Source organism: Lithobates pipiens, unplaced genomic scaffold (assembly GCF_037356315.1).
Source record: "Lithobates pipiens isolate NorthernLeopardFrog02 unplaced genomic scaffold, aLitPip1_a1.2 Scaffold_1, whole genome shotgun sequence".
Classification (NCBI taxonomy): Eukaryota; Metazoa; Chordata; class Amphibia; order Anura; family Ranidae; genus Lithobates; species Lithobates pipiens.
In genome coordinates this window covers 232,868,287-232,895,501 of record NW_027507685.1, presented here as the reverse complement: position 1 = coordinate 232,895,501, position 27,215 = coordinate 232,868,287, and the positions used below count along the sequence as shown (strand labels likewise).

At 42.6% G+C, this 27,215-nt stretch overlaps 1 protein-coding gene across 3 annotated transcripts; it reads right to left on the bottom strand.

Moving 5' to 3' along the window:
* Nucleotides 1–7,362: 7,362 nt before the first annotated feature.
* Nucleotides 7,363–26,336, bottom strand: BRD2 (bromodomain containing 2). 3 transcript variants are annotated; one of them, XM_077484655.1, is made up of 13 exons: nucleotides 26,037–26,336; nucleotides 25,157–25,938; nucleotides 19,633–19,933; nucleotides 18,074–18,211; nucleotides 17,822–17,960; nucleotides 16,090–16,298; nucleotides 14,770–15,138; nucleotides 14,337–14,465; nucleotides 14,047–14,253; nucleotides 12,659–12,891; nucleotides 11,932–12,233; nucleotides 11,027–11,176; nucleotides 7,363–8,704 (listed from the first exon to the last, which is right to left on the bottom strand). In XM_077484655.1, the coding sequence occupies exons 2-13, from the start codon at nucleotides 25,186–25,188 to the stop codon at nucleotides 8,571–8,573; spliced, it is 2,343 nt and encodes a 780-aa protein (XP_077340781.1). In that variant the 5' UTR covers nucleotides 25,189–25,938; nucleotides 26,037–26,336; the 3' UTR covers nucleotides 7,363–8,570. The 3 variants fall into 3 exon arrangements, with proteins under 3 accessions (XP_077340781.1, XP_077340780.1, XP_077340782.1); XM_077484654.1 differs by having other exon boundaries at nucleotides 14,770–15,141; nucleotides 26,037–26,334; XM_077484656.1 differs by lacking the exons at nucleotides 25,157–25,938; nucleotides 26,037–26,336 and adding an exon at nucleotides 18,925–19,030 and having other exon boundaries at nucleotides 14,770–15,141; nucleotides 19,633–19,781.
* Nucleotides 26,337–27,215: the final 879 nt, after the last annotated feature.

Sequence of the window (27,215 nt, the reverse complement as noted above, 5' to 3'; positions counted from 1 at the left end):
TAAATTGATACCCAACATGTCACGCTTCAAAATTGCGCCCGCTCGTGGAATGGCGTCAAACTTTTAGCCTCAAAAATCTCCATAAACGACATTTAAAAAATTCTACAGGTTGCCTTTTTTGCGTTACAGAGGAGGTCTAGGGCTAGAATTATTGCTCTCGCTCTACTGATCGTGGCAATACCTCACATGTGTGGTTTGACCACCATTTTCATATGCGGGCGCTACTCACGTATGCGCTCGCTTCTGTGCGCAAGCTCGTCGTGACGGGGTGTTTTTAAAAAAAAAAAAATTCTTATTTATTTTAATTGATTTTATTTATTTTTACACTGTTTTAAAAAAAAAATGGATCACTTTTATTCCTATTACAAGGAATGTAAACATCCCTTGTAATAGAAAAAAGCATGACAGGTCCTCTTAAATGAGATCTGGGTTCAAAAAGTCCTCAGATCTCATATTTGGGCTAAAATGCAACAAAAAGAAAAGAAAATCTGACATTTAAAAAAATAATACCTTTAAGAGGTATGGGCGGAAGTGACGTTTTGACATCGCTTCCGCCCTCCTATGGTATAGAGACGAGTGGGGGCCATCTTAGCCTCACTTGTCTCTATGCCCAGCAGATGAAAGGACCCGATCGCCTCCGCCACTACCGACGGCTCCGGTAAGCGGCGAAAGGTGCGGGAGGGCGGCGGGAGGGGGGAGTGGCACCTCTCCCGCCGCCGATAGCGGTGATCTCGCGGCGAATCTGCCGCGGAGACCACCGTTATCGTACAGCCGACCGCTGCCTGAAGAGATGGATATCTCGGTTGTGGCAGCAGCTGCTGCCGTTACCGAGATATCCCTCTTCAAAAATAGGACGTACATCGTCGTGCAGCGGTCGGCAAGTGGTTAATCTCCTCTTATCAAGAGTGAATAAATTCAGTTCCTCTAATCTTTCCTCATAGCTGAGTTCCTCCATGCCTCTTATCAGTTTGGTTTCCCTTCTCTGCACTTTCTTCAGTTCCCCGATATCCTTTTTGAAAACTGGTGCCCAAAACTGAACTGCATATTCCAGATGAGGTCTTACTAATGATTTGAACAGGGGCAAAATATCTCTCTCTCTGGAGTCCATACCTCTCAATACAAGAAAGGACTTTGCTCGCTTTGGAAACCGCAGCTTGGCATTGCATGCTATTATTGAGTTTATGATTTACCAAAACCCCCAGATCCTTCTCCACTATGGATCCCCCCAGTTGTACTCCCCCTAGCATGTATGATACATGCATATTCTTAGCCCCCAAGTGCATAACTTTACATTTATCAACATTAAACCTCATCTGCCACATAGTCGCCCAATTAGACAGAGCATTGAGGTCGGCTTGTAAATTGGAGACATCCTGTAAGGAGGTTATTCCACTGCATAGCATGGTGTCATCTGCAAAGACGGAAATGTTACTTTTGATCCCAGACCCAATATCCTTTATAAAGATATTAAAAAGTCAGGGTTCCAGCACTGAACCTTGGGGCACACCACTGATAACATTAGACCAGGCATGGCGAACCTTGGCACCCCAGATATTTTGGAACTACATTTCCCATGATGCTCCACTACACTGCAGAGTACATGAGCATCATGGGAGATGTAGTTCCAAAACATCTGGGGTGCCAAGGTTCGCCATCAGTACCTTAGACCATTCAGAGTAAGAATCATTAACCACTACTCTCTGAATTCTGTCTTTTAGGCAGTTTTCTATCCATTTACAAACTGATATTTCCAAACCTGTAGACCACACGTGTGTGTGGAACTGTATCGAACGCTTTTGCAAAAATAGGATTTTTATAACAGCTTATCTGTAAAATCCTTTTTTTTTTAGAGGTACATCACGGGACACAGAGACTCAGTAATTACTGATGGGTTATAGGGTATCACTAGGTGATTAGACAGGAAGTTCAATCCCCCATATAACCCCTCCCCCTACTGGAGGTACCTCAGTTTTGTAGCAAAGCAATATAAGTGTATTAGAAGAGGGGGGGGACCTCTGTGTCCCGTGATGTACCTCTAAAGAAAAGGATTTTACAGGTAAGCTGTTATAAAAATCCTATTTTCTTTCCTGTACATCACGGGACAGAGACTCAGTAATTACTGATGGGATGTCCCAGAGCAATGCTATCTGAGGGGAGGGGAACCACACAACATAGGATGTAATCAGACCTGAGGACCCTGTACCACAGCCTGCAGCACACTACACCCCAAAGGCGATGTCTTCATGCCTTCTCACATCCACCTGATAAAATTTGGTGAATGTATGGACTGATGACCAGGTTGCGGCCTTGCAGATTTGAGCCATGGAGGCCTGGTGATGCACCACCCACAAAGCACTAATAGCCCTATTGGAGTGAGCCTTGATCTGAAAATTGAATCTTTTGCTTCAAACCATAAGCTTGAACAATTACTTGTCAAATCCATTTAGCAATGGTAGATTTCGATACTGCCTGTCCTCTCTTAGGACCCTCTGGCAATAGGAACAAAACATCCGTTTTGCGAACCTGAGCAGTTGCTTCCAGATAGGCTTTGACTGCTCTCCCTACATCCAAAGAATGTAGTGACTTCTCTTCCATAGCGCAGAAATTTAGAAAAAAGGAAGGCAGAACAATATCTTGGTTTAGATGAAAACCTGAGACCACCTTCGGTAGAAAACTAGGATGAGGGTGTAACGCCACTCTATACTTGTGCATTATCAGATACGGTTCTTTACAAGAGAGGGCCGCTAATTCGATACTCTTCTGGCAGAAGAAATGGCCACCAGGAAAATGTATTTCCTTGTCAACAGAACTAAGGGAATTTGATGTATCGGTTCAAAAGGCTGCTTCTGTAAAGCTGACAGAACCAAATTCAAATCCCAGGGGTTCAGAGGAACCCTAACTGGAGGATTAAGGCACGTTACCCCTTGTATAAAGCTTCGGACCAAAGAATGTGAAGCAAGTGGACGTTGAAACAGAACCGATAAGGCTATGGCTTTCTTGCATTAATCAAGGTAGATATCACAGGGCCCACGATTCTTCAGAAAGTGGGTTTCAATATCCAAACCGTTAAATTTTGTATTTGTAAGGAAGGATGGAATACCGGTCCCTGGGATAGCAGGTCTGGACCAAGCTCTTCTGGGCCACCAGAAGCACCGATTATTTTCCTGCCTGATCCTGAAAAGAAGTCTTGGCAGTAGCAGAATAAGAGGGAACGCATAAATCAGAGAGAACTGATGCCATGGAGTTTCCAACGCATATGTCCCGCATGCAAGAGGATCCCTCATTCTTGACACAAAGTTGTCAACCTTGTTGTTGAAACTGGACGCAAAGAAACCTACATCCGGAACCCCCCCCATCTCTGGCATATGGCCAAGAAGACGTCTGGGTGAAGAGACTATTCCCCAGGGACTAACTGCTGGCGGCTCAAGTAGTCTGCCTGCCAGGTCTCTACCTCCAGAATGAAGACTGCCGATATGCATGGCACATGTCTTTGTGCCCAGATTAAGATCTGGTTTACTTCTCCCTGAGCTGCACGACTCTTGGTGCCCCCTTGGTGATTGATATAAGCCACTGCTGTGGCATTGTCGGACTGGATCCTGACAGGGCAACCCGAGTGTCCAGGCTTTTAGGGCTAGATATACGCTGCACGGATCTCCAGAATGTTGATGGGTAAGGCCCTCTTGGTCTTGGACCATCTGCCTTGGACAGTCGACTGTTGCAGGACTGCCCCCCAACCCGAAAGACTGGCATCTGTTACCACTGTCTAGGTAACTGGTAAAAGGGATTTTCCTTTCCGCAGATTTTCGGGTATCAACCACCAGCTGAGGCTCCGATGCATTGTAGGGGACAGATGCATCGAAAATCTAACGCCTGAACCTTTTTAATAGGCAGGCAATAGCAGGAAAAAATTCTGGATAGCCGCACACCAGAAAGACTTAAAATCCTGTTTTTATTAAAAATCGAGGGTCACATCAAATTATCCACAGTAAAAGGAAAAGGGTACAAAAATACTGACGCGTTTCCCACTGGAATCAGTGCTTACTCATCGCTGGCTATCTCTAAAACAAACATCAAATATATAGCCCAAAAAGTGCATATCACACGATGAATTAATTGATAAAGCAATTGCAGACAGCTGGAAAACAATTGTGATTGGATCCCAACATGTGTTGCCAAGCAGTCAATTTAGACAAAGAAAAGCCAATTGAAAAAAGCAAACCAAAATATATAAATGTGCATTCTGTGTATAAGAAATATGTGTATGTGGAACTGTACTAACAAACAACCGTCACAAGTTTTAACAATTTACAAGTCCATACGGACTTCCACACTGCATAGGTATACTTTATTTCTACCACGATGACATTTACACCACTACACTCACATTGTCACATTTATGTTCAAGTGCTTAGCATTTACCACTCATTCTTTTATTTATTTTTAGTTCTTTTTCACAGCATGCAAGTTTTGTTTTTTGTTTTAGTCGTATCATTATTTCACATATACAGCACTTGTTGCTCGTACCAATCCACTCATACACAATCACCCTCATAACTTACACTTCACTATGTACCATCACTGCTACGAATATCATTAATATATTTCTATTACATTAATATGCTTTTTTCTTTTAAGCACACCATCCTTTAATACTGACTAAGTTAGTATGTTTACGGGACATACATGATACCGTGCCAAATTATTACTGGATAACCCTCTTTATTTATACATCTATATATAATTATTTATAACATAATGATACTCTGGTGAAACCGCTATGGGCTTATTTACCTTATTTTACGCAATTACTAAAAGACTGCTATTGGGTGTTGATTGCAGGCGCAGTCTCCTCCGTCCCTCCAGGGGCATGAACAGTGTGGCTCCTTGTAAGTCCTTCGGGGTGGTCTTCCTTTCTCCCTGGGGAGACGGGGGCGAACATCAGAGACCTCTCGGATTCCTTAAGCGACTTTTAGAATCTTGGGTGATAGGAATACCCATTCCACTCTTGAGGGGTAAATATACCACCATTGGCTCACCTAAATGTTATCTACATTGACACGTTTTTTTAACTTTGAATTCATGTAAATTCTTCCAGATCCAACTGTCCCCCTGAAGAGACCATATGCTAGTCGAAACGCGTCGGGGCTCAATTACTATACAATACTATGTAATACAACAATGTGTAACTATACATGTTTGTTTTATTGGGTTGTGGAATATGTAATGTGTATTCTTTGAACCAGATGATATACTGTATACATTGTATTGAACCACACTATGACATTGGACATTTTTTGAATAAATCAATCCTTTTATACACAACTATGATAAAAGGTACTTGACTTTGCTATTGAGCTGCCAAAAAGCCCCATCGGGGAAATCCTTTTTGCCCACTGTATAGCTAGCCCCAGAGGAGCACAGCACATCTTCACTCGTGACCAACACCTTAGACACTGTGGAAAAAAAAAAAAAAAAACGAGACACTCCCAGTAGTGGGAAGGGTTATATAGGGAGGCAACTTCCTGTTTAGGGTGTGCCAGTGTACAGCACATGAAGGTGGACTATAGCCCACATAGTAATTATGGCTGTGTCGTGATGTACAGTTAACCACTTGCTTACTGGGCACTTAAACCCCCCTCAGTCCCAGACCAATTTTCAGCTTTCAGCGCTGATGCACTTTGAATGACAATTGCGCGGGCATACAACACTGTACCCAAATGAAATTTTTATCATTTTTTTCCCACAAATAGAGCTTTCTTTTGGTGGTATTTAGTTACAGTTCGGAGTTTTATTTTTTGCTAAACAAACAAAAAAAGATGCAAAAAAAAAATAAAAATCATGTTTTAATAGTTTGTTATAAAATTTTGCAAACACGTAATTTTCTCCTTCATTGAAGTGCGCTGATTAGGCGGCACTGATAGGCTGCATTGGTGGGCACTGATGGGCATAGTTAAGGCAGCACTAATAGGCACAGATAAGGCGGCACCGATAAGGCGGCACTGATGGGCACAGATAAGATGGCACGGATGGGCACTGATAGGTACCACTGATAGATGGGACTCATGGGCACTGATAGGTGGCACTGCTGGGCGGCACTGGGGTGCAGCACCTTTGAGGCAGATTGTGGGCACTGTGGGTGGCACTATGGGCACTGATGGGTGTCACTGACAGGGGTCACTTTTATTCAGGATGGCACTGCAGGGGGCAGGTGGTCGCTTGTATTGCTGGCCGTGATCGGGACTGATGTCAGCTGTCAGCGCGAGGAGGAATAATAGCCGATTACCGGCTCCGTTCTATCACATGATCAGCTGTCATTGGCTGACAGCTGATCACGTGATAAGGGGTCGGGATCGACCCCTTGCACGGATCGGTGATCAGGCGACTCTCATGGACTCGCCGATCACAGAGCGCGCCTCAGGGGGCGCGCAGGCCGTTCGTACACGGGACGACGTCAATAGACGTAGTCCCGGAAAAGTAGGTCCGCGCTAATGCCGTCATTTGGCAAAAGCGCGGATCCCAAGTGGTTAAAGAAACAGCTATTTCTTCAAAAAGGTTAAAATTTGCAAGTTTATTAAAATCCTAAAGTACACAGAACACCCAGGGGAAAGTTTTTGTTTATTCCATCAGCAAAAAGTGGAGTTACTCTAACTTTAATGAGTAGGCCTCATCCTGCACCTGTCACACCAATCGCAACATTGAAAAAAAAAAAAAAAATTCAAAGCAGCATATTCATTCAGTGCTACTTCAGGTGCAATTTGGAAAATATCTGTGCCACTTAATGCACAGATGTCTATGCAAGTTGCACCCAAACTTGTAAAAAGTAGCGCAGGAGCTACTTTCAAAAGTCAGTGGGACACCACTTCCAATGCGGACAATAGGGTGCAACCTGTTATGCAATTTGACAGTTCCAAAGTCACACTGGTGTTTCCAGAGGCTTATAAAGCCTAAACATTCTTTACCCTAATGCATTCCTTGCCCCTCCCCCCAATTTACATACCAGGAGTCCTTTTTTTTATTCAGTGCTGTGCACGGATACAGCTCTTCTCTCCCCTCACAGGCTTTGTAGTGGCTGCTGTCAATCAAAGCCAGTGACAAGGAGCAAGACCCACGAGCATCCCCATAGAAAGCAGCTAAGGGGACAATCGCCAAAGAGGAGCCAGGCATGCCGGCGGGGGACCTGAGGAGGTCTAGGGAGGCCAGTCAAATGCCATTGCACAGAGCACGCAAGTGTAAAATCTGTGTCATTTTTAAAAAAACAGGAAATGCACTTACAGTGGAACAAAGAAAAGCGACAATAGACCTCATAAAAACAACCGGACTTCATCTTAGATCTGTTTAGTAAGTAAAGAAACCAACTCAAGATGGATGTAAATTTTCTTTATTTACATGTTTCCAAACTAAAGGGCTTGAACCGATAACAAGAGAGACGAAAAAAAAAAAAACATGGAATAAAAGACAGGAGGAGAATATATATATATATTTATAGCAACAGAACAATATTAGGAAGAAAATAAAAATGCTTTTCCAGGTAAAAAATAAAGTCACCCTTTGTATTGAGAAACATGCTGCTTGTGCAACTCGGTATATATATATTTATGTACAGGGCTTATAAAATCTTACATCTACACCGGCCCCTGTATCAACAGGGCACCCTCTGTTATTTTACATTATAAAACAATGAACACAAAAAAAAAATCCTTCTTTCGCTTATTTAAAATAAATACAAAAAGAAAAAAAAAACACATGAAAGGCTATGAATGAGTTCTGTAGTATGGAGCCTCCAGTATAGAATGCGTTCAGTGAAACAGAACTACCCTCCACCTTACACGCTGCATGCAGTAGGGGGCTAAAGAGGGTTTCTGGCCTCCTGTGCACCGATTTACTTGTCAGACAGGCATAAAAACTCTTCCAAGTGCCCTAAAATTTGCATGATGAAGCAGAAGGCTGATGTTTTCTGGACCCTCAAGCAGCCCACTTTGCTGTGCTAAAAAAAATTCCCTAGACAAAGCACAGATGGGCAAGACACTGTACATGGAGGCAATACACAGAGTACTTTGCCATCGTGTGCTGTACGCATCAGAAAACAAACAGGAAGGAGAAAGCCTGGAGAGTCAACGATTAACACTGCACTAAGTAACAACTAAGAGACCAACTCTGAACAGATCCTCCGCCGAGATAATCCAAAAGCCGATTACAGCTTCCAGGCGTCTGTGCGTTCCAAGGAGAACTTGTAAACAGAATAAAATAAGGACACTGCATTTCTGCCACCCACCCTTTATAATGCCTTGTACGAGGATCCCCACAGGAGTCAGTATTCAGGTGGTAAATGGGTAATCAGCCTCATACTCCAGGAGATTCCCCAGCCATTGAGTACACCTAGCTGAGGGAAAGGCGGGTGTTCTCTAAATACCAAAGGCCTCAGTTTGCTTTTACCCTGAAAAGGGCATCAAGTCTGGTTCAGGAGGGTTCTGTTCCTGCAGATCCTTTGAGAACCACTTTAAGCATGAATTCCAGCCTTCCGACCCTGCTACAGTGGAAGGTAATGTCCCCGCTGTGCTACACCCTCTCCCTCAGCCGGAGTCCGAGTCACTAGTGTCTGAGGAGCTGGATGTGGAGCTACTGCTAGTGTCAGAGTCCGAACTGGAGCTGGAAGCACTGAGGCGAGACACCGACACCGGTTGGGCAGATTCCACTTTCTCATTGACTGTAATAGAACAGAGAGAGTATTGTTAGTGCCAAGTAAGGAGTACAAAAATATCCAATATACAAGCTTTTTTTTTTTTTGCATCCCCGTTCTTTTCAAGGGCAAATCAGTTCCGAATTTTTGCCTGAATTGGAGCCAAGGACACAGGACTTTTCTGCTGTGCCCGCCACGGCAGACCCAGAGATGTGTGAACCGGCTGCATTGACAGCCTGTCAGTCTCATTGTTGCGAATTGGATACGAGGGAACCCACATAAGTGCGAACCCAGCCTTAGACTGAGCTTTATGGACTTTAAATTTTGTTGCTATCCCTGGTACATGGAATAAAAACAGGCCCTAGAGGCCTGAATTAGCCCAAATACCTGCTCCACACTGGCCATACATTATTACAATTTTCCTTTGGATTTACCTTAACCCTTATATATAATGATTTCAAATCTAAACACTTTCAATTTGTATGCAATCAGGCAGGCCCTTGCACTACATAGTTGAAGGGAAATCTAAGGCTGGTCACAATTCGCACGATTCCTCCAACACAGACAGTGCTGCTGGGAATCAGCAATTGTCTTCTGGTGGGGGAAGCCAGTGATTACTACTAGGAGCTAAAAGTAGCGATAATCAAAATAGAAACCAGCAGGCGGGTTGTATCCAAGTTGATCAACCAACTTGGTACATTCAGCTTGTCCATTCAAGGTTTGAATCTCAGCCGGTTTGACCAGTGTATGGTCAGGCCTTACAGAGGAAGTAAACTCCTTGTGTTTGTACCTATAGGCAAGTCTACAATAAGAAGGTTTACCTACAAGTACAGTAAATATTTCTTAAACTTGCACCGGAACAGATGTCGGCCGTGTCAGTGGTGTGCGGGCACCGCTGCAGGTCTTTGTTATAAGGTAAGCATTTCATAATGCCTTTGTCTTACAGGGTTTTTTTTTTTTTATCTGGGTTTACAACCTCTTTAAAAAGGAAATTTAGTTAAAAAAAAAAAAAAAAATTTATTAATGTATGTATGGCCATTTTCACATAATGGGGGGTCATTAGCACAAAGAACCCATACTCTTATGTAAAATATCTCCCTAATAAAGTAAAACAGAACTTTGTTTTTGCCATGTTGCGGTCTTGGGGGGGGGGGGGGGGGGGGATAATGCCATAAAGCTATCCGCTATAACCTTTGCGCAAACCAATTGATATACGCTTTTTGCAAGTCTAAACTGAGGAAAAATTTGCTAAAAAAAAAAAAAAAATATATGGGGCTATTTATTACAGCAAAAAGTACAAAATAGTTTTTTTAAATTGCCACCTTTTTGTTTAAAGAACAAAAAATAAAACCGCAGAGATCATCAAATATCCCTAAAAGAAAGCTCCATTAAAGATGTCAATTTTGTTTGGGTACAGTGTCGCACGACCGCGCAATTGTCAGTTAACCACTTCAGCCCCGGAATATTTTACCCCCTTCCTGACCAGAGCACTGTTTGTGATTTGGCACTGCATCGCTTTAACTGACAACTGCGCGGTCGTGCGACATTGCACCCTAACAAAATCGACGTCCTTTTCTTCTTCCTACAAATAGCTTTCTTTTGGTGGCATTTGATCACATCCACAGTTTATTTTCTGCACCATTATAAAAAAAAAAAGCAATATTTCTTGCCTTTAATACATATCCCAAAAAAAAAAAAAAAAAAAAAAAATCCCAATAAGCGTACATTGATTTGTTTGTGCAAAAGTTATAACGTCTACAAATTAGGATTTTTATTGATTATTTTTTATTAGTGATAGCGGTGATGTCGATTTTTATCAGGGCTGTGACATTATGGTGGACATGGACAATTTTGACACATTTTTGTGACCATTGGCATTTTTACAGCGATCAGTGCTATAAAATTGTATTGATTACTGCAAAAAATGTCACCGACAGTGAAGGGGTTAAGTGTCTCCTAGGGAGTGTTCTAACTGAAGGGGGAGGGGACTGTGCAGGGGAGATGTCAAATCATCTGTTCATACTCTGTATGAACATACGGTCTGTGTTCGCCCCTCAGAGAACAGGAAACTGTTTACACACAGATCCCGGTACTCTGTGTGCCCCGAGCGATCGCAGGAGCCTAGCGGTGATCACGACCGCCAGGCACTCGAATCGGCTCCGTGGGCGAGCAGGGGGCAGACACCTAGTTGCCGTCTATGTTACCAACGTAACATGACGGTGATTCGTACAGCCGAGCCATGTTGGTGCAGTACAACTGCGGCAGCTGGTCGGCATGCAGTTAAAGCAGCACAGCGTCTGAAGTGGTTGAAGAATTCTTCCAGGGATGAAGTGGTTTAAAGACATTTACCTTTCTTGGGTGGTTTCTTAGCAGAGTTCAGCTGCCCGCTGACATCCTGTAGCCTCCTCTCTAACTCTCTCTTCTTCTCCATGGCAATCTCCTCTTTTGTCTTTCCCACTGGTTTCTTCAGTGCTGCAGAGAGCACAGAGTTAGGGGAAGCTGGGGATAAACAAGGACATGGATTTTAGACAAGGAACAAGTTTCCGTTATACACACACCATTATCTAAAAGACATTTTTTATAATTTTCTTTTTACAAATTTAAAACTTCTTACAATTAAGCAACTTGCACTTTGTACACATATTCCAATGCCTTTAAACTACTCATCTATAATTGAGAGCACCCAATCGCATCACCTTTACAGAAGAATCTTTGGGTGTCTGAGTTGACAGATGGAGGGAGTCTACTGCACCTTATTGCTTTACTTCTAGATGTACGCAGCTTCCCTAATTATACATTCTTTTAAAAATTGACTTAAAGTTAAACTTGCAAGAAACCTTGCATGTCGTCTGCAATAAGTCTGCTCAGTTTTGTAACAGCGATACTTTAGTTCCGCTTTAACACGTTCCACTTTTGGATCAGATATGGGTACTGCTTACCCGCTAAAATATCTGCAAGTTATGTGACCCCTGCCTGAAAAAAACAGTCAAGAATACACCTCAAAACTTTCTCACTGGACAATAAGAAGCACACCGATGAGATCAATCAGCGCCCTCATGTCCGGTCAACCCATACCCAATACAGTGGAAAAGAATTGTATTCAGCAATGGGCCCTCTCCTATCCCAGATGCAGTAGTTACACAAGGGTATTGGAATTATTCATATACTGTAAAAGTTGCAAAAATTTTTTTTATAAACAGTACTAACTTCCTGGTGTTCATGAGTAAATTCTGCTATAATGATTAAGCACTTACTGTAGGGCTTTCGTGGTTTCTTTCTTAAGCAAGACATGACATATCTCTCCAGCTCACGAAGAGTGGAAGGTTTTAAAGTCTCAAAGTCAATCTCTATTTCTTCAGGGTTGGAATCCCGCAGAGAGGGCTCTCTGGATTGGATGATATGTACTACACGGCCCAACTTCTCTCCTGGAAGTTTGTTAATGTCCAGGCTCAGCTGCCGCTTCTCATCATAGGTCATTGGCTTGCACTCCTCTTCCTCCTCCGAGTCATACATAACAGGCGGAGGTGGGGGAAGGGACTTGGATTTCTTAGAACTCCTGAAGAATCAAGAGAAAAAGCTCATAAACACCGGTTCGTACCACATGCAATCCAGTGCATTTTATATTCTGCATCAGAAACACATGGAATGTAGGTTATATGGTTTCCAATGGCATAGTTCACACCAGTAGTTAGTTGCTAAATGCACCAGAATGCACGCATTTAAAGGTGAAGAAAAAATAAAAATGGGTTTGGAACGCACTGGAAAGCATCAGAAAACACGCATGCAGAAATGCACCCAGACTGCGTTTCTATGGTGTGAACTGGCCCTTAATCCACAGAAGTGTAGAAACTGATCACCTTACTCAGAATAGTTTAGACAGAATACCAAAAGGAAAGAAAGTTGTGCATTTAGTATCAACTGTCCAATAATTTCAAACTTTACAATTACAGATCACAATTATTTTTTTTAATATAAACTTACTTTGAAACAGAAAGCATAGCACTGCTACTTGTAGTGGTCCCTCCGGATTTTTTAGAGGATTTTTTGGTCTGAGAAGACGATTTTGATTTGCTACATCTCCATTCTTCATCATCTTTGACTTTTCTTTTATCAGATTTCTTCTTTTTCTTTTTTTCCTTTTTCTCTTTCTTCTTTTTAGGCTTGGAAATTGGGCCTTGGGAGAGAGCAGCCAGCTGTTCGTGTACGGCTCGAAGCTTTTAAGATAAATATAAAAATGTTAAAGGTTAAGACTCTCCCTCCAGCAAGCCAAGTAAACAGTCTAGGCCCCCCATAGCACACTAAGTAAAGTATTTTTTTCCTTTTTGCAGATGGGCTCAGTTGAGATCATCACCCACATACAGGATCCAGCATTGTCTTGCCGAGATCCCCTTTTCAGCAGCCACTGTGTCCAGCACCGCCATGTTCATCTGACATCTTCGGTAGGCTGCACGGGCTCTTCTGGGTTGTGGTACAACCTACCACTGACACGCCGCTAGGTTCCCCCCCCCTCATTAAATGGGGTGACATGTGGGGCTCCCTGTGCCTCCTGGGATATGAACGTCACATATCTCAGGAGGAGCTGGGGGGCGCATGGCAGAAGAAAAAAAATAAAAAATAAAATTGTACAGCAGAGGTTTGGCGAGATGCAAAGGACAAAGCTCCTGAAATGGACGAAGATCCGCTTTAAAGCAGAGCCCCAGGGTCCTTCAGAAAAAAAAAAAAAAATTACAGATACTGTATATTAGGACACTAAAGCTGCCCATACATTATAGTTTTCTTATTCAATTTCCTTTAGATTTACCTTCACCTAGAGCCTGCCAGTTTGCAGTTTAGGTTTGACCTCATAATATATGGTTTATCTAAAAGGAAAGTTGAAAAATGTATGGCCTGCCTAACTTTTTGTCCACAAATCCAGCAGAGTCTTCACCCCAGACGATTTTTTTAATTGGCACTTGGGTGCTGCCACCATCTCAAAAGAATGTTCCATACTGCGCATGTGCAAAGTGTGCTATGCTTTAGGAATGGCCAGAAAGTGAGAGCGGGTACCTATCAAAATCCGTAAGGGGGGGGCGGTGGTGTTCAAATAAGCAGAGATTCCCCTTTTGGGCATAGCTCCGCTTTAAGTCTCTTGTGGACAATCATTGTTTTATACTACTAGCACGAGTCAAGGAGTGGCAGGGCAGCAGTCATGCAAAGAATTACACTTGCAAGAACCAAACCATGAGAGAGCGAGTTGTAAAATGGAGTATCCGATAGCAACTAGATTTTACATTAAACCATTTTCCAACTACTACGAGTTACAGTACTTAAACATTGAGCAGCACGCCATTGTTTCGCCATAAGACAATGCTAAATTCCAGTACTCATACCTGCTCCTGAAGCTCGGCCAGCCTGTTTGCCCTTTCCTCTTCAGAGTCATCAGAACTCTCACTTTCGTCTGAGCTGTCACTGCTGCTCTCGCTGGAGGATTCCGAGGAGGATTTGGAATCGGAAGGAGGCAGTTGTGTGGAGGTGAGAGGCGGAGACATTGCAATAGGTTCATCGGGCATCTTAGCATAACGAAATTCAAACACGTCCTGGAAAAACGAACCCCACAAATGAATATCACCATAGATAAACCAACACAATAAACCAACGACTTCTACTTAACAATTCATACCTGCAGCTTCCTTGCCATGGCCACCACATCATGGTCAGGAGGGTTATATTTGTAACAGTTTGAGAACATGAGCCTGACATTGGCAGCAAACTCCTGTGCATCTCGGTATTCTCTGTTCTCCATCTTTTTCTGTGTAGGAAGAAAGGCCAATAAGTATTGCTAGGATTACACAGAACAATTCCATCAGTTCAGACTGTCAATGAAAAGGCTACTAACTTAAGAACAAAATCACCTTGGTGAATAGGCTTCACCTCCTGTCATTAGCGACAACCAGTATTAAGCCTTTCCATTATATGAAGGTTTGTTTAAATTTCAAAATTAACTAAAATTGAATAATTCAAGTCATTTGGTTCCAGCATGTTAATCTATTTAGAATAGAGCTGTGTATATAGCGATATAAAATGTGTGCTTGCTCTCTGTATCTTGTCCCCACCTTAATGGTGCTAAGGTCCATGGGATGTTTTATGATTTCATGGTAGTCGTGTAGTCCCAGAGAACTGGCATCCACGGGTTTGTAGAACGGCCATGCATAGGCGCCATGTTTCTTAGAAAGAAGTTCTTTCAGAATGCCATTGCAGTATTTTAGTTGCTCAGACAGTTTGCCCTTTTTTGACGTTTGATGCTGCTGAGAGTCTGGCAAGTCCTTTCGAGGTGGCTTAATAGGCCGTCCGCTTTCTCTCCGGGCAGGGATCTTGGCGGGTTTCATATCTGGTGGCGTTAGAGGAGAGGAGTCTCCACTGGTAGCAATGATCGCAGTGGTGGTTGGGGTTGTAGTGTCTGCTTTTCTCTTCACACCTTTTTTCTGCTAGAAGAGAAAAATATATATGAAACTAAAAATTTTATATTTACATTTTTCCATATTAATTGGTAGAAGACAAAATGATCACATCCCATTACAGAATTAACCACTTACCGACCAGCCGCCGTCATACGGCGGTGGGTCGGCATGATCCCGCGAACAGTCGTAGTTGTACGTCTGCTCCTTTAAGTGGGATAGCAGGTGAATGTGCGCTGGCTGCACTGCGGGGGTGCTGATGCTCACAATCGCAGGCAAAACAGGGGTGTGTATAAACACACAAATCCCTGTTCTGTGAGGAGATGCAGACCCTCCCCTCCAGGTAGAGGAGTCAGGGAACAGATAACCCCTGGATTGCCTAGTGACATTTATATAGCAATCAGTGCATTTTTATAGTACTGATAGCTGTATAATTGTCAACCGTCCCAAAAAATGTGTCAAAAGTGTCCGCCATACGACAATAAAAAAAAATATAAATCACAGATCACCATTACTAGTGTGAATAAATGAGAGATAGATAGATATATATATATATATATATATAAAATCTCTCTCTCTCTCTCTCTATCACATACACCATAAATCTATCCCCTATTTTGTAGATGCTATAAATTTTGCACAAACCAATCAAGATACTCTTATTGTAATTTTTATTACCAAATATATGTAGAATACATATTAGCCTAAACTGGGGGGGTGGAATATATTTTAATATTTCTTAAAATAAATTTTGATATTATAGCAAAAACGAAATATTGTGGGTTTTTTTTTTTTTTCAGAATTGTCGCATTGGTTTATAGCGACGTCAATTTTGTTTGGGTGCATCGTCGCACGACCACGCAATTGTCGGTTAAATGACGCAGTGCCGTATCGCAAAAATGGCCTGGTCTTTGAGCAGCCAATTTTTACGGGGCTGAGAAACACAAAATGCAATAGCATCATAAACGTATAACTTACCTTTGAGATTGGTTGTGTGGCTGCTGGAACCACAGGCATTAGAGGCTGAGTAGTGGGCATTGGTTTCACCACAGGGTTAGAGAGGACAGTTGGATGTGGTATATCAACAATGGTGGTGGGCATTTCCGGGGAGCTGGGGTACAGTGAAGACTGAGACATGGATGAGATGGCTGGGACTTGATGTGCAGTTGTGATGCCACCTGTGACATCTGTAGAAGAAAAAGACCAATTCTGTATTAATGCCTTTAAAGAGAAAAAAAAAAATGCATTTAACCACTTGCTGACCAGCCGCCATTATACAGCGGCAGGTCGGCTCGTTCCCGTGAATCGCCATACCTATACGTCAACTCATTTACGAGCCATAGTAGGCGCGAGGCAGCAGCCGCAATGTCCGCCGGCCTCTCATGATCGTGGGCACAAGAGCCAGAAAGGGGCTCTGTAAACAGACAGATCCCCGTTCTGACAGGGGGAGGAGAGAGAGAGAGAGAGAGAGAGAGAGAGAGAGAGAGAGAGAGAGAGAGAGAGAGAGAGAGAGAGAGAGAGAGAGAGAGAGAGAGAGAGAGAGAGAGAGAGAGAGAGAGAGAGAGAGAGAGAGAGAGAGAGAGAGAGAGAGAGAGAGAGAGAGAGAGAGAGAGAGAGAGAGAGAGAGAGAGAGAGAGAGAGAGAGAGAGAGAATCTGCTGTTCCTAATAATTAAGAACATTTCTGTCTCCTCCAGCCAGAAACACACTTAACCCCTTGATCGCCCTTAGTGTTAACCCCCTTCCAAGTTGCACAGTAATCCGTGAATTTTTATAGCACTAATCGCTGTATAAAATGTCAATGGTCCCAAAAAATGCATCCAAAATGTCGCTGATCGCCACCATTACTAGAATTATTATAATAAAAATTTCATAAAGTTATCCCCCCATTTTGTAGACGCTACAACTTTTGCACTAAAAATCTGTAGAATACATACTGGCCAAAACTGATGAAGAATGTTCAAATTTTTTTTTTGGAATATTATAGCAAACGTTTTTCAAAATTGCACTTATTAGCCCCAAAAAAAATAAAAAATAAAAGAGGTGATCAAATGCCACCAAAAGAAAGCTCTATTTGTGGATGTCAATTTTGTTTGGGTATAGCGTCGCATGACCGCACAAATGGTTAAAGCAACGGAGTGCCGTATCGCAAAAAATTGCCTGGTCATTAAAAGTGGCAAATCCTTACGGCCCTTAAGTGGTTAAATGCCAGCAGCTACAAGTGCTAACATGCAGAGCTTCCCCATTTGGGTGGTGCTTCACTTTAAATTTGTTTTACACAAGAATAACAGGTACGCTGGAAAGATCTGGGACTAAACACTGCCCGGAGCAGTGTTTCTCAACTCATGACCTGTTGGGGCGCCTTGAGGACTGGAGTTGAGAAACCCAGGCCTAGAATCTAGATCAGAGATATGCAATTAGCGGACCTCCAGCTGTTGCAGAACTACAAGTCCCATGATGCATAGCAAGACCGACAGCCACAAGCATGACACCCAGAGGCATGATGGGACTTTTGCAACAGCTGCAGGTCCGCTAATTGCACATCTCTTGTCTAGACCAACAATGCAGTGATCGTGGGTGCAATGCTTTGCAGACTTCAATGCAAAAACTTAGTAAATGCACCCTGGAGCATTTATGCCGAATTTACTATTTTGTGGCAAAAAGTCAGACAGTCCCTTTAAGGACAAGGAACAGAAGAGCCGTTTTCTCTACCTGGAGGTTTGACACTCTTCACTGGCCTGCACTTGCTTGCAGTATTGGGTATTTCTTGTTCATCCTGGGGCATCTGCGCTACCTTCTGCAAAAATGACTTCTCCAGGCTTTGAGCCATTAGCACAATGTCATCTGTGGGCTTTATAAATATTAAAGAACAATTACTAAAACTGGTCGTTACAGCCGAACAGGGTACATTCGCCATCTGCTGCGACTATAGAAGTAAACCATTGTAAAGTAAGCTACTCTCACCTTGTTGTAGATATAGCAGTTAGTAAACATTGTGTTGAAGTCCTGTATACACTCCAGTGCAGTCCAGTAGTAATTGTTCTCCAATCTTTTCTTAATAGTTCCCATATCCATTGGCTGCTTGATGATTTTATGATAATCCTGCAACCACACCGACCCGGAGAAAAAGCATGTTGGTGAGCGCTACAGTTCAACATTAAATATAACCATATAATCTATTTCACTATAAAGAAAACATGGCCGATTTATGAAAGTAGGGGCAAAGAAACTGGCATAAAATATTTAAGATGATGCTCTTAAATCCAGTTCGGAAAACTCAGCCCATGTATTATTGCTCTTCTATCTTGCTTAAAACACATGAAATTCACATTTAATAACCTTCCACTTGGATCCCAATATCGGCTGCATCTTCAGCACAGTGTACAACAGACCCTGTATCATGAGCGGCTATCACTTCTGTGTGTACATAGGACCTGATGACAGCTCTGGGACATTACAAATGTTATGCAACTCTCCACTACAAGCAATTTGATAAGACACAGGAGGCGTTTGAAATGGGATTCCACTTTGAAAATTCACATACTCTTTTAACCGCCATGTGAAAATAAAAAGCAACAATTCTAAAAACAAAAAGTCTGAATGTGTCAATTCTAATCCATAAAAGCATTAAGATTGTAGCCCCAGGACCTGCCCTGCAGTAAGGTGCTGGAGGTGATCACACCAGAAGCTTAGAGCTACGGGCATGTCACAGGGTAGTAGACAGGTATTTTAATTAATGGGAGCATTGCAAGATGGTGAGGAGGTGCAGGGCAAATTATGGCTGTAGTCTAGAAGCTAAATAATAGCACACCTACCATTTTTAATGTACCTTCATACTTCTAATCCAAGACATCTCAGTGTGTGTAGCGTTAAATACTTTGTCACACTTGGGGTCCTGTACAAATTCATGGATGTGCAGATCTGCAAAACGTATTAATTGGAAATTTGCATTTCACAAAGTAAAATCAATCAATTCATAAAATATAGGGTGGCAGCTACATTATAAGAAGCTTTAACTACACAGCGTGCATGAAGACATCCATACATTTGTAGGGATGTGTGGGAGGGGGCAGTGATGGATGCAAGCTAGAAATGTTAAACTATATTAAATATTTTTATCTGTTCTGCACCACGCAGAAAAGAAGCGATATAAAATCTCTACCCCATCATATCCTGCATTGGCAGGAGAACTTGTCCTCAGACATTTGTCACACTGTGTGCCCTGAACCCCACAGCACCAAATGCTTTAGTCACAAACCCAGAGCTGTCATCAGGTTTTAGAAGCAAGCGGTTTTATATGAAAATGTTTCAATGTGTTTGTGCTGTGGAGAGCAAAGTGACAATATGCAGAAAATTGCATTTGCCCAAACAAGAAACTGGATTGAGAAGACAAAAAAATAAAAAAATAAAAGATATATATAACATAAGCACGTCACTGGGCCTGTTTTTTTAATTTTCACCCCCAACTGTGTGGTGTGCAAGCAACAATTTTAAAACCCACAAAAACTACCCCAGGAACGTACCGGAAGACCCAGCTTTATGGCATCAACGGGCTGACGAAAAGGCCAAGAGAACTGATGCTTCCACAGAGACTTCATGACCACCCTGACCAGGTACTGCAGCTGATTAGTGCTGCGGCCAGGCTTTTTGGAATTGCTGACCTCTGGAGGAGGTGGGTTGACTTGAGGCATGTGATTAAAGACACTGGAATTCATGGTGGGACCCTCAAAGTCTTCGTATAGCAGGGAGGGTTTGCGGATTCGCTTGCCTGGGGTTCCCTCAACCGTCTGCCCCATTATACCATGATTTACATCCAGAGGAGGCCTGCAAATAGAAATGCTGTCAATCTATATGGTGATTACACAAGTTTACATTTTTCACAGAGATTCTAAAAATGTGCAACAAAAGGAAATAAGACTCCACAACCAAAGAAATACATTATGGTGGAGATTTATTAAAATAGGGAAGACACAGAATATGGTGCAGTTGTGCCGAGTAACCAATCAGCTTTCAGGTTTCCTTGGCAAAGCTTAAAGTAGAACTATAGGCAACAAAAAAAGTTTTTCCCCTTTTGGATAACCATACGGGTTATAAGGATTATCTTTATCCTATTGGGGAGATTTACCTTCACTTCCTGTTCCAGAACCAAACAGGAAGGAGGAAATCTCTGCAAATTAAGGGAATCTCTTGAAAACACCCAGGTCACCAAAACTAGTGTCCCCATTGCAAGATTTCTCCTTCATTACTTTCCTGGGGACAATCCAAAATTTTTAATTTTCTTTTACTTCAGTGATAACGGTAAACAGGACAAAGAGGGCAAATCACCAACAAAAACCAACCATCTCTTCTTCCTAAACTAAAATTTTGCCTTTAGTTATATTTAAATTTAACAAGCTGAAGTTAGAAGCGGATTGGTTACTATGCAGAGCTGCACCAGATTCTGTGCACACCAATTTTAGTAAGTCTCCCCCTGTGTGTAGTACAGCTGGTGACAATCTATACATTTTACATATTCCAGCCTGTATTACACAAACTGTGGACAGAAAAGTGTCCCTGGTGACCAAATTAGAAATTAGATTTCAGATAGACCATCCATTTCCATAATCTATGACAACACTGCCTTTATATGGACTACCTTCTCTACTACTGGAATTGCAGCTCATTTATATCACCTGCAACTGTTTTTATGGAGTTACTATTACAAAAAAGAAACAAACAAAAGGCTTGAAGGCAAAAAAGCCATCTAGGGGATCCTCACTCTCCAGTCAATACAAACCACTGCCAGATTCAAGTACTAAAACATGCATACATGTGTATTTGTATCATCTGTAGCAAGACCAAGCATGAAAAGGAAAACCGTGATCATAGTTCAGAGTGGTATTCATGTAAGGCTAGCTTTAGAAAGCTGACCAAACTGATGACCCTTATGCTGGCCATACATTATACAATTATTTGATTAAATTTCCTTTAGATTTGCCTTCAGCTATGTATTACAAGGGCCTGCCTGACTGCATACAAACTAAAGGTGTTTAGGTTTGACCTTATATTATATGGTTTCAGTAAATCTAAAAAGGAAAAAATAAAAAAAATTGTATATAATGTATTACCAGAAAACACAACTGACACTGGTGAGAGTTAAGGCATCAGGGAACATGGTAGTAAAAGCTCAGACACATCCCAGTGAACTTCTGATTTCCACATCTGAAATGTTGACTCATCTCCCTGCTCAACACACCCCATAGAAACAAACACATTTCTATGTACAGACAATGACCTCATCGGGTCTTGTGATCCTTTATTATGCATTCCTAGCTGAATACATAGGACTGTCAGAACAGAAATCTGTAGTCTGCCTCTTAACCGCCCTATATGATAGAAGGGTTTAAAAAGCTCCTGTTCATACATACTGTCCTTATGATTCTACCAGTATACTTCGTTAAAAACACATTGAAATAAAATTAGGTATTCAATATGATCAACAAAATGAGAAAAGTATGCACCCAACAATCCATCTGGTTATGTTTTGGGCACAAAAACTAAGATTAGGAAAAGCCACCAGTTCTATAGCTAAAAAGTAACCTGGTGCCCACCATTGAAGGGGGGCAAGTTAGTAAAGGAAAAATCTAATCATCAACCGCCAATACAATCATTGCAAACCATAATGACACCAGAGTCTGATGAAACAGTCAAGCAACAAGCATGTTCAGAAAGCTCTAAAGTCCTTACATCCAAATCTTCACCGGTTGTAAAGAAAGGTTCTGAAACAAAAAGCTACAACTAGAGCAGGGGTGGAATTTACATAGGACATGCCTCTATGAATGAGCTCATCGAGGTCCACCCCCAACCACAATGTTTATACCACAGATCAGACTCACATTATGTACATCTATACACACAAAAAATAAAAAAAATAAACACACACACCACACACATCCCACAAATGCACAATGACCTTTAAATCACAAAGACATCCCCCAAACAAAGTCCAAAAGATACAATAGTTCAATGTGACTAAACTAAATCAATACGACCTTTAACATTCTGGGGAAACTTCTGATACAGAGCGCAAGTGTGAAAAGTCACAAGTAAAACATTTTACAGCTTCTTATCACTAATTTGTCAGTGACTTGAATGAGCTACAAAACCTCTTCACCATTACACAAGAAACCCAGCTGAAGGTGCCCAGCTACCTACCAGTAGATGTAGTGAAGGGAAGCTAACCTTCACTGTGGTGAATGACAAGTCCCACCATGTCTGAGTCACGCCTGCGGTTGTCAAACTCTTACAAGGCCTCATGGGACTTGTAGTAGTAGAACAGCTGGAATGAGAATGGTGCCTACTGAGCCATTAACATGACCTGGATACATGGAATCCTTCACAAATGGATCCAAAATTATTAAAAATACAAAGAGATAACATCCTCCAATCTTGTTATTGTCACTAAGAGGGATAAATAGACCATATACAAGTGTCTAAGAACAAACACAAAAAGGTACAATATACTATTAATACATGATTTACTACACACCACTGCACCAGAAACCCTACTTGGCTCAATTTTCATACAAGTCATTGACATGAACTACAACACTAAGCTGCAATCCAATGACATCTAGACAGCAGTCTGGAGATTCTCACACAGCCAGGTCATGGGACATTCATAAGTCAGACACATTAACAATGAGGGGATGTTCTGCAGCTCATCATCTAGGCAGTTTCTGGTGTTCTGATCCAAAGCAACTTGTTGAACAAACCACAACAAACCCTGAATATGACCTGACTGACCACTACAAGGATACACACAACACTCTCCTCCGACCTTCCCTATACAATGCTCAATGAAGATCACACAAAAAGGGTTCTGCAGAAACAATCTACTACATCAGGGATATGCAATTGGCAGACCTCCAGCTGTAGCAAAACTACAAGTCCCATCATGCCTCTGGGCACCATGCTTGTGGCTGTCAGAATCCTGCAATGCCTCATGAGAATTGTAGTTCTGCAACAGCTGGAGGTCCGCTAATTGCATATCCCTGTACTACACAATGAACCGGGAGGTCATGACCTTAGAAAACAAATACAACCCCCACAGCACCACCACTCCTTTCTCACTCCTAGGAGGTAACCAATATAAAAAGCAGTCTATCAACCAGTGTTCCTCTAAGAAAGTCCCACTAATAAAGTGATCACTGACAACTATCACCCTTTATCCATCTGTAATAGGAGAGTCTTCCCACTGATCAGCATGTTCCCCGAGACTGCAAACATACCAGGGGGCCTCCATGTTTAAAAGACCAACACAGAAAACAGCAGATAGTATACTACTTCACTTCTACCTTGATTTAGAGTACAAAATAATAATAATAATAATTAAAAAAAAGTTGTGGATAATCAAAAATCACTGAAGTGTCTGAGAAAAGCTACAAAACATTACAGAACAAATGAATGTGACCAACTACTAAATATCCCATGACCTGGATGAGAACCTTCATAAACAATCCACACACCACATGTGTGACCTTACAACAGTCTGTGAAGAGGAAGTATGACATAATAATGGAAATAGGAGAGAGATATATATATAGAAAATATATATATGAGGACTGTCTGTCCAACAAGACAATCCATATGGAAAATAAATACCCATAACAGTAGGTTAATCCATCTCTATAAAAGTCATTATATATTATTACACGCATATACATAACACTGCATACATGAGAAAAAAAAATACTGAAATGCTGTGTGGGATATATATAAAAATTATATAGTTGTGTACAGTGTTTCAGTATATTTACCTAAACACATTTTATAAAGAAAATTACTGAAACGCTGTACAAACATTAAATAATGATTTTATGTAAATTTCAGTAATTTTTTCATTCATACTAAAAAAAAAAATTATATATACATATATATATACATATACATATACATACATATACATATATATATATATATATATATATATATATATATATATATATATATATATATATATATATACACACACACACACACACAATTTTTGTCTTTGTTTACTAAAACTGTATAAGACATCAAAAATGTACATTTTAAGTGTTACTCTTGTGTGCAGTGTTCCAATAATTTGTTTCTCTTTTACACAAAATATACAAATTTTTATAAACCTAAAATGGGTGTTTCAGAGAGATAAGGAGTGTTTTCAGATTATCTCTCTGAAACAGTCATTTTAGGTTTATAAAAATTTGTATATTTTGTGTAAAATAAAAAACAAATTACTGGAACACTGCACACATAAGAGTAAAATTGTAAAATGTTTGATGTCTTATGTATACAGACTTTTAGTAAACAAAAACATAAAAATGATGTATAAATATAAAATGTAATGTTCTATGTATGAAGTGTATCAATAAATAAATCAGTGCATAACATTTAAAACACTATAAAATAAATATGAGAACACTGAAGCACTATAAATAATAGTACTCGGTGTAATTTGCATATCAGTGTAAACAGACCTCATATGGCCAGTGACCTGAATGGGGAAGCCATAGATTAGTAGCCCCCTCCCCGGTATTGCAGCCCCCCCGGTGATCCGGGGTACGGTGGAGGGTGACCCGGCTGGAGGCGAGACCACCATGTACAGAGCGGGGCTCCCCGTTGCCAGGATACGCGGCGTCCCCTCCCCCCCCCCTCCGGGACAGATCTGTCTGGGTTGCCGGAAGAAAATGGCGGCGCCGCAGAGCTCGGAGGGGGCAGAGTATAAATCCTCCGCGATCCGCCGGGCTCTGCATCTCCGGACACCGATCGGGGAGGAGGTGAGGTCCCCGGCGCCGTGTGTATGTAGAGCGGTGATGAGTGCGGAGGGGGAGGGCTCCGGTGAGGAGGATGGATGCGGATTGTATCCGGCGTTAGGGGGGGGGAGTAGACGCCATCTCTATGGAAGCCAGGCCGGGGGAGGGGGGGGGCGCTGCGGGGAGATCACCATTTGAATAAAAAAATGCGGGTTTTACGTAACAATATCGACTGTGGGGGGCACAAGAGGGCCCCGAGGATCTCCGGTACCTTTTAAACGCTGGGTTGAGGGCTGCCTCCATGCGGATGGATGCGGATTGTGTAGACGCCCGCTCTCCGGCTGAGGGCGCAGCGCTGTCTTTGGCTCAAAACACTTCAACGCTTTTCTCCCTCTTATCCAACTCCGGCTCTCCGCTTCAGCGAAATGGCGCCTCGAGAGGCTGAGGCCGGTCTTATATAAACGCAGCGCCTGTCGCCGATTGGTTTCGGAAATCCTGCCTCTTTGGCGGGGACAGCCCTTCCATTGGCTTTCAGATCCGTCCATTACGACATCCTCCGCCCACGGCCAACCAGACGCCTTTCCATTGGTCGCCATGCTTCCCGCTGTGCGGACGCCCCCGGCGGTGGAGAGGTGTACTACCACTGCAGCAGCTCAGGAGGACGCGCCCTTTCCTTTCTAGGACTCCAGGACAAGTGACTCAGCGCGGCTTCCACGTCACCCAAGAAAACCTCATCTGCGATTGGCTGGAGCTAGGCAGAACTCTGCCGTCCCGCCGCCCGCCATTGGCTGTTACCGGGCAGCCGAGCTCAGACGGGGCGGTCTAATGGTATCACGCGACGTGGCTCCTCTTCTCTCCTTCTGCTGCCTTGAAGGAGACGGCGCCATCTTGTTGCGCAGCTCCGGTTTTCCTCAGTAAAACGGTGAAAACTCAGCCGTTGAAGCACACCGGTTAATAAAACGAATCAGAAACGTAATAGCCGCCTCGGAGCTCCAGAGAACCGTCGTGTATTTCACAAAATGGCCACCAATTCATACCAGTGTCGTAGAAAGTCTACAAATAAGTAAAATAAAGACGTACAATTAATATAAAGACGTTAAAACGGCATAAACTTATAACAACACATCGAACGGAATCGGTTTGATCCTTACCGCACGCTGCTTTGTCGGTTTTTCCCTCAGGTCACCCATAATGGCGACACACCCAGTAGCCGGCCGTTTTCCCCGGGAAAGCCGCCTCCATTTCGGAAAAGGCACCCGTCCTCCGGTAAATCGAAGTCCGCGCTTCAAAACGAGCCGGCTCCCACCGCGCGGGGCCACCGGAAAGTGGCTCCCGGTCCCCGCAGGCACACGCCGCCCCCGCCTGCTCAGATCCGCCGCCATTTTGTTGCGGAGAGCTGAGGCAGCAGCGCTTCTTCATCCTCCTCCTCTGGCTCTCCTCTTCCCCCTGCTGCCGCCTTCCCGCAGCTCCTGGGACGCCCTGGCCCCCGGATGCTGGACCCTTTCCGCCACCTACTGGCGGCTCAATAGACGAATTTCCTCTATTTTCTCCGCACTCCTCCCTCCGCTGCTCCTTCTGCTATGTGCATAGTCATTGCTGCAAGATGGCGGCCGCTCATTGTTCTCCTCACCTCCCCCCTCCTTCCTCCACCACCCCTCCTGAGGAGAAACGCGGCGAGACACACGGTTATGTCTCCCCCCGGACCCAGTTATCGTCATATCAACAATAAAATAAATCACACCTATACATCTATGAGGGCTCCGACCCCGTCCTCCATATCTATCACATTGTATGAGGAGGGTGTGAGTGTCATGGCGCCGAGTGCGGCGAGCCCGCCATAACCCGCCGTGTGTGTCACAGATCATGGCGGACTCTCCTCACACGGCTCGCCCCGACCTCCAAATCAAGGAAATACACGACTGAATGTCATTTGTGAGGTCCTGGGTGGTTAGATTACATAAACTATATCTACAACCGATCAGTTATATAATAATAAACCAATATGCAGTGCACCAGGTATCCCTGTCTCCTCTGAGGTGACCCCTGAATGTTTATGGGTTCATAATACATTACACACACTTGTATGTGTGTGTAAAAAAAAAAAAAAAAAAAAAAAAAAAAATATATATATATATATATATATATATATATATATATATATATATATATATATAAACATAGGATGCAGGGTGTATAACAGCTCAATGACTTGTACCAATGTACCAGATACCCCTGCTTCCTCTGAGGTGCCCCCTGAATGTTTAGGGGTTCATACATACATTATATATTACACACAATATAGGGTGTATAACCGCTCAGTTATATAATAT